We start from the raw sequence: 8790 nt of genomic DNA on the forward strand, positions 1-8790 counted from the left end.
CATTTGAACTGAAATTTTGTATTTCCTTATCAATTATTTTAACAATTGATTCTGAGAAACATCATATTAGTCACATCAGATAAAATCTGAGCACGAAATACTTCGCGAATGTTTAATAAATTTATATATTAACTAACATTTTAAATTTTATTTATGCCTTATGATTGACTCCACGGTAATTAATAAAAAAAAGTCAAGCAGTGTTTAAACCAAGAACTAAATCAGAGCCTTTAAAAGAACAGCCCGGAAACGTCTCAAGACTTTACCCTGGGCTAAGATTTCTTTGTTTTGAGGAGACGTTTTGGAGCTTATATTATGACCCCTCGGCTCCAATTTGGGTTAGTAGATGTATAACAGAATGTATAATAGAACTGTTATAACAAATTTTACGTTACGAACGAATTAAACACTTGAAACAGTTGTGCCTGGGTTTAAAACACGTCTGGTCACCACTGGAAAATCTCAGCTCTTAATTGCTTAAATCATATAGATAATATTTATCCTTAAATATTTTCATTTAAATTTAATCTTAATACTTATTTTTTAATAGTTATATTAAACAGATTATGACTTAAGATATTGATTTTGTAACTGGTAAGAATTTAACTTAAATTACTGTAGGACTTCAAATTTAGTAATCTTTCAGTTATAAAATTTAATTCTCTGGTTATCAGATATGAGGTGTTTATTTCCGAACCGGTGGTAGATTTTTGGCAAGCAATAAGCAAATTTAAACCATGTACATTGAATAATGATTGTGACTTTACTTATGAACCTAAAATAAATCTTACAATCACCTATTCTTCTCTGAAACATTAGACTTCAAGTTTAACATTTATATTTCTAAATCTATATATATTCAAGAAGGCTCCTTCAAGCACTTCTGAATCGTAACCATGTCGGTTAAGCTTATTTTATTTAATTAATATTATGACATCATTAAATAAATATAAGGATAAGTCGATGTTCGATTTTACAACATTATTTTTTTTTAATCCTTAAGCTGTTAATTAAAAAAACTAGTTTAATGACTCACTTGGATATCTCGACAGTTCTCTGAAAGCGATGATGATGTAAGAATCGTATTGGAGACGTAATGAAAGGAATTTTACATTATAGTCTGTGCTTGTCAAAAAAAAATAAATACATCCAATAAAATTTTGATTTTAAAACACTTTTTTTTTGTACAATCGAAATATATATATTGATATATTAAATATTCATTGCAATATTTATATAATAGAAATAATTTTATTACATATATTATTTAATGATTTATCTAATATAAAATTTTAATTCAACACCGTTACGCTAAATTAAAACAACTTAATTTAATACGTTAGAGACGAAAAACCGCGTAGTGTGTTTATACCGCTCGCAGCATATATAAGGGATGAATCCTATTCAAACGGAGTACTCGCTTAGAAACCATATTCCTGGAAACATCTAGGACAATCCTAGGTTACCTGGACTTGTTCGTATCTGTGTTTAACAAGTGATATATAAGGTATGTATAAAGAATAATTATTGTATAAAAAAAAATTAGTCATTAAAAAAAAAATCCGTTTCAATTTTTTATTTTTAAACAGCCGTCGTAAAATCTATCGTTATTTTTTAATTACGAGCAATTAAGAGTTTATTCGTTATATTAATTAAATACCCTTTTTAAAGTATGTAATTTTAATAATTGACAAGAGTTTTATTAAACTCTAAATTAAATCTACTAATATTTCTAAATAAATTAAATCTACTCATAATTCCACTAATATTTAATTAATAATATAATACCAAGATGAGTTCTTGTATTGTTTTATATTTGTAATAGGTATATTAAAACTTTTTAATATTATGTAAATAATGTCACTTTCGTATAACTTACGAAAGTTATTAAATTTCTCCGTATTATAAATAGCGAAGATTTTTGAAGTATATCGGATATACTGTATAATGTAAATTTATTGGATTTCACGAGAAATATTTATATGGATAAACTTATTTTAAGGAGTTTGTTAAAAAATATATTTTTCCCTTATATTTATTACATTGTGACTTTTAAAATGTTTAAGAGTTTTATAATTAAAGTAACGTCAAATTTTACTTCATATATTTTAAATAAATGTCACTTTAAGTTATGGTACTCAAGATCGAAGTCTTACTCTGTAATACCGTTAGCTTAAAAAAGGCATTCGTAAAATCTATCAAGTAATAATTACATATAAGGTAATAAATATTCAAAAAGCTGCACACGTAACCTAGAAGTAGACACGTGAAAATCTGTGTATTAATTCGTAAAATAACGAAAATTATCAACTCGTATATTATTTTATACTGTCCGTTATGTGCAATAAAAAAAATGTAGCATATTATAAACTTAACTCGTTGCTACTTATAAGCAATATTTTTTTCACAAGATCAATCAATTCCATTTATAAGTTAATCGGTATTATCATCCCAATGAATTTTATTTGTTGTTTAAACAAATCCGCCACGAGCGAGTCGAATTGTCCAACTTGGTTTTCCATTTTTGGGTTCGGTCTTTAGCGGCGTTAGTTATATAAATAATGTGTTACTATTTACTGGATAACTATTAAGTTTATTATATACAAATATGTCTAAAAAGAACTGCTCGAGTGATGTATAAAGAGATGATCTTTATAACATTGCGTTTCCAATGAGCTGATTCGCAACTTCTATATTGGCTGTTCGTAAATCTTCAGAAAATCACCTACAGTAACTATTGTTGACAACCCGTTGTAAACACTTAAGTTGCACGGATTTAAATATAATTCATTAAGCGCGTAACATAATATGATATATATGACGGAAAATATTCAAAAATGTAATGAGGAAAGGAGTTCTAAGTAAACAACGATTAGTTTATTTAGAACTCCTTATTCAATATTTTAATTAAAATTGATTTGTACTACCACACAGACCCACACCATAGTCTCTGTCATTTTGTGTATTTTTTTATTCGTTATTTTGTTACTCATACATTATATATATTAAAACTGTGTGTTGTTACTTCTGTTAACTAATATTAAGACTGCATAATTCAATAGGAAAATATTAATTGGATCTATTGCGTATATGTTGTATTTTAATGTTTATATTTTGTTAATACAAAATATATAATTATGCTGTTGATATACTGAAAGAAAAAAATAAATACTAAGTATATCAAATATTTGCACCATAAGTTAATATTTCTCGTAGAGTTAAGGCTCATGTAGGTAACTGAGAATTATTGACAATAAAAATTATTTAAAACCACTAGCATTCACCCTTAAACAATCTTACTTATTTTTATAACGTGAAGTAAAATAATCTTAAACGTTCCTATAAGAGTGTACATTAATATTAATACAAAGAAGTGTGAATTTTAATATTATTTCATTTTTATTTCAGACTCTATTAATACTTAACTACCGCCATCTAGCGAAATCTATCATGTTCAGCCTAGTCTCGCTACTCGCCGCTGCGGCGCTAATATCGCTGCAATCTGTCCACACGTATGCACAGATCGAAGGGAAACTAGAAATGGATAACAATTTATTACCAAATGGTAAGACAATAATAAAAATTACATTTTACATCCTTCTTTTCGTGACGTTCTCTAGAATCAACCTATTCTAGTTGAAATAATTTATTTATCACGTAGCCATTAGTCCGTTGTACATTAATATGTCCAGAGCAGTTGGATGATTTCCGATGAAAACGCTATAAGGCCGCCGTGTTAGTGACCAGAATTACGTTTGGCTATTATACCCAATAACCAATTTTCATCTTTTCTTAACGTAAAAATATTACATTAAATATGTTTAATATATTTATTGAAATAATGATTTATTATTACAAATAATGTTGATATTTTAAGACGCTCTCAGAGTGAACGAACTCATTTTTTCATTTACAACCGAGCCGAAATCGGTCACTGTTAATACCGAGAAATGTATGAATAAAATCTAGCTGCTGGATTATTCGGAATAAATTGACCATCTGGCATAGCGCTTGACTTACAAAAATCCAGACGTTTTTAAAGTATAATGAAGTTTTACGCGCAAAAAAAATCATTGAAAAATTTATTTGGCTAAGTCTTTGCTTGTGGTATTTCAAAATGATTTGCAACTCGTATTTAAATATCAATGAGGGCGAGTTTTGACAAACCGAAGTATCTGATTAAATCAAATCAATGATTAATCAATCTATGAGATTTATTTTAAAACCAATAACTCCTTTTTTATTCATTCCATATATTTAAATATGGAATTATATGATCTGTAAAAAATACGTAATAGTTCTTTGATATTATTTTCAAAGATGGCGACCATATTAAATCCTTCGATTTTACTTCCAAAGAGTTATCGTTTTCAATTCAATGTAAATAAGTAAAAACAAAGTCGCTGGTTTGGAACTTATTCCTACACTTTGGATTGGTTATTTTTCATCTCAAACTTGATTAAAAATAAATTCAATTAATTTGTTAAATAATATTAAATAGGGCATACCAATCAACACAAGATTATATATATAAAAGCTTGGAGTTAATACTTGTTGAATTTCAACCAGAAAGTATTATATAAATTTGATTGTATTTAACTGACATACATAACTTTTAAATACCTTTTTGAATAAAGCATATTTTGATTGATTGATACATTTTTCTCTGACAAACAATACAAGTGAAATTTGTAGTTCAATTGTCTAGATTTAAATATTCACTCGTTGAAACTACTGTACAATATCTATCTATTCCAGATATTCCTCCTCCTAGACGTCGCGTCGTACAGAAATACGTAAAGATAACATCTCATCCCCCCGAGACAGTCAGACACATGCCGGGGTCTACTCTGGTGTTAGAATGCGAGGTGATGGGCAATCCTGCGCCAATGTCAGGCTGGATGAAGAACGGCATACCGATATCTGATGTAAGTTAAAAGAGAAATGGTCAAACTTAGAACACTTCAAACCTTTGTCAATATTAGAAACGATTTTACGACAAATTAAAAGGTTACGATCGAGGTTAAAGCCCAATTCAAATATGAAAAGTATCATTATCACATTTATTTATAAGGAACTTTATCAGAAGTACATATAAAAAAAAACAAACAAACTAGTATAGTTTTTAACTGGGGTATAGTTATGGGGTACTTACTGGAGAACATAACACGCATCAGAATAGTTCTGATAACATTAATAAATCTGAAACTAACAAAACTAAATTACGTATCCCATTAATAATATTATTATTATTTGTTATTTAATGGTAATTTTAATAATGATGGAAAATAATAGTACAAGATTATCTTTTCAAAAAATAAATAACAGTATTAATTACTTAGAATAGTATTTCTGAAGGTATTGAATGAATTGAATGACAGCATTGTTTCCATGGACTTAAATAATATATATATGTATAACTGATGTTAATCTAAATTTTTAGTTCGAAGAAGACGTCAACGAGATATTTTCGCCACCCACATTCAGCGTTGCGCGAATGACAAGCAAACTCGTGGTGCGTTCGCCATCCAATGGTGATGTTTACACGTGTGTTGCTACCGCTGGCCTGAGGGAAACCAGTGCTTCTACTACTGTTATTGTTGAAGGTAAGTTATATTAAGCAAATAAATTACCAATCGGGAATGATATCAAATTTTTTTTGTATCAATCATAGAATGCATTGGGGCAAATGGGCCATGATAGATACAACAAAAATGAATAAATAGTGATACAAATTCAGTGATAGAATACATAATGGTTGGATCAAACACACCCAAAATACGCTTGTACGAAACCCTTCTATTGAAAAAAGATACATAGTTTAAATTGCAAATAAAGGCAATTTGGAATATATAAGACATTGCAATAAGTTTTTAACAGGCGCTTCAATCACAAAAATAAAATTATGAGTGTTGTATTTTTTTAATTCCATTAAAATTATTAATTCAAGACTAGAAAAATACATTTAACTTTTCACTGAGTAATGTTTGAATGGTAAACAAAAATGGTATGTTTATTGAAGATACGACAAGAAATGTTTTAATTGATTATTCTCTCTTTTATTTTCAGGCGAACAGTCCGATCTTCTCTCTCCCTTGATTCCAACCAAACCTGTTATCACTGCATTCTACAACGACATATTTCAGTTAATGGGAACTACCGCGACACTGCCTTGCCGGGTGTACAGCCCCACCAAGGCCCAAGTGTACTGGATTGATAACAACAGTAAACTTATTTACGGAAACAGCAGACTCAGGGTAAATAAAAAGCTCAATTATTAAATTCTATAGTTAATAATTTATTTGATATTAGTTATCATTAAGAATTTATTGAATTTGTAATTTTCAAATAATCCAGAGAAATCGAACACACTAACGCCATCTAGTATTATCACATGAAATCTTAAAATCATATTTTCTTTATCAGGTGCTCCCATCCGGCGACTTACATATAAAAGGTTTATCGTGGGCTGACATGGGAAGCTACACGTGTTCCGCTAAGAACGCGTATGGCAAGGACGTCGCTGAGACCTTCCTCTATCCTGTTAAGCCTTAAACAGGTAAATTGTATATCTTAACATTCGCATAGAGAAACAATTATATAATACATACATATCAAAGATTTATTATGCTATATTTTTTGACATAAAAATTTAAAGTAACAACCGGAAATATCCCACTGCTGGTTATGTATTTCATGCTGCTCAAATACACATTGGTGGGTTCACATTTGACAGAATTTCACTCAGCACATACATCCGTTTGACGGATAAGTAAACATATCCTCACAATGTTTTCCTTCCACACGAAATAAATGTAAACTAAGCAAAACTTAAAGGTACTTAACTAGGCTTAAACTCACAGTCATCGTTTAACGCTCAGCTATTGTAATCACGGTGCCACTTGGCTCAGTATATCTCTGCTTTTCAGTTTGAGTTTTTAAACGTCAGTTAATTTTTATCTGAAGAAGAAGTTTATGTTTTATTTTCTTACGAAGTGTCACAATATTGCAATTAGGAAATTGAATTTTTTTTTATAAAAGCTGGTGCCCGCGACTCCGTTCGCCTGACTTTAAGCCTCAAAAGTAGAGGTATTATATGGTTAACATATCATTTTCATTTGTAAGCCGATTTTAATAAAACAAAACGCTATTTATTACCCCAAAGTTACTACAGTACATCAATGTAAACCGCATCCAAATCGATTAAGCCGTTTTCGAGATTAGCAGTAACAAACGGACAAAAACAGACAATAATATTTTTTCTCGAATACCTTCCATGTAAAGATTTCGATCCGTTACGATTTTATTATATTTTTATATTAATTCGAGTCGTTTTGTTTCAGAACAATTGAATGATTACGATCGACCAACTAAGTTACCCGCCGATGATTACGCGATGTTCCTACATTATATATTTATTATTAATAACTTATTTTTAGAGTAAGGAATATGTGTTATTACGTGCTCACGAGAAGTATTTTGTCAAAGGCATTCTGCGTACTTAATATTTAAAAAGATTTTTTTATGGTATTTCTTTATTAATTAATACATGTTTATTATTTAGAAAATTAAACGAAGCGGTGATCATATGATACTAAATTATCTAAATGTAAACGTCGATATTAAGGCCGATATTTGTATTTATTCCGTTAATATTAACTCAGCTATTACATAACAGATGGCGCTAGTAGAGCGTGAAATATCATGAAATTATTAATTTATCTTCGAATGTAAGCCTAAATTAAATTTTATTTCGTAATAGATTTAATTTATTAAAATATATTAGTATTAATATAAGTATTAAAATAGGTTTTATACATAAAATACATTTGTTTTAGTATTTTTTTTTAATGCTATGGACTATGTATTTAAATATAATCAATTAAAGCGATTCAAGAATTATGATTTTTGTTTAAGTTTAATATATTTTTAAATGTCTTCTGTGATTCAATACAAATATATGTTTTCAATATTGTTTTTTTTTTTTAATTCACAAAACATGGTGTATAGTCACTGACTATACAGTACTAAACATAAATATATAAACTTTTTGCTGAAACTGGTATTAAGGCTATTGTCAATATAAGGTCTTAAGGCTTACCTTTTTTATACTGGCTAAGAAGCGATATAAGTTCCAAGCCGTCTCATCAAGAGGTAGTCGCGTGACGTCAGCCGTGGGAGATTATATCTCCTGTCGTGTAGAAGTTGGGCCTTATGTTCTTTGATTAGGAAAACTAATAACGATAAGAAATTATTTAAGTATATTTAAATAAATACGATTACTGAAAAAAAACATCATAAGAGGTACCTTCGACAGCAAATTGACGGGATTGAATGCTTGATTAATCTATGATATTCACTATGTAATTTATAATCGTAATTTTTCGTAAATGAAGTATTTAAAAATATCACTTTGATAATTAATTTTTTTTTTCACAGAATTACCGTTAGAGTGACAGAACTGGGGTTTGAACCCAGGACCTCGTATTTCACTGTATGTTATCAAGCCAGGATATATTATATAAATATATAATGATATTTAAATGACGTCACTTTCTATTTTAAATATTGGAAAAAAGTACCTACTGAGTTTCTTGCCGGTACTTTTCGTTAGAATCAACGTTCCGGACCGGTGGTATCATCACTTTATAGATCAACGAAGCAGACTATACTGAAAAAGCAAGTCAAAAAGCGCCAACATTTTCTTTGTCCAAAAAAACTGAGAAGTTCCCTGGCAATCAGCTCTTGGACTTAAAATATTAACGTGATATATTTGAATTAAGCCCGTGA

At 29.2% G+C, this 8790-nt stretch overlaps 1 protein-coding gene across 1 annotated transcript; it reads left to right on the forward strand.

Annotated features, from left to right (window-relative positions):
- Positions 1 to 1418: 1418 nt before the first annotated feature.
- On the forward strand, positions 1419 to 7907 carry LOC113392022 (neural/ectodermal development factor IMP-L2-like). The gene is made up of 7 exons (XM_026628224.2): positions 1419 to 1507; positions 3409 to 3565; positions 4759 to 4928; positions 5444 to 5606; positions 6070 to 6257; positions 6427 to 6559; positions 7344 to 7907. The coding sequence occupies exons 2-6, from the start codon at positions 3451 to 3453 to the stop codon at positions 6553 to 6555; spliced, it is 765 nt and encodes a 254-aa protein (XP_026484009.1). The 5' UTR covers positions 1419 to 1507; positions 3409 to 3450; the 3' UTR covers positions 6556 to 6559; positions 7344 to 7907.
- Positions 7908 to 8790: the final 883 nt, after the last annotated feature.

Source organism: Vanessa tameamea, chromosome 27 (genome assembly GCF_037043105.1).
Source record: "Vanessa tameamea isolate UH-Manoa-2023 chromosome 27, ilVanTame1 primary haplotype, whole genome shotgun sequence".
NCBI lineage: Eukaryota > Metazoa > Arthropoda > Insecta > Lepidoptera > Nymphalidae > Vanessa > Vanessa tameamea.

Bases quoted from the DNA above. Each gene is read 5' to 3' on its own strand.
- LOC113392022 (XM_026628224.2), top strand. From the start codon at position 3,451: ATGTTCAGCCTAGTCTCGCTACTCGCCGCTGCGGCGCTAATATCGCTG. The intron at 5,607-6,069 runs GTAAGTTATATT...TTTTATTTTCAG, and splicing joins TACTACTGTTATTGTTGAAG to GCGAACAGTCCGATCTTCTC. The intron at 6,258-6,426 runs GTAAATAAAAAG...TTTCTTTATCAG, and splicing joins ACGGAAACAGCAGACTCAGG to GTGCTCCCATCCGGCGACTT.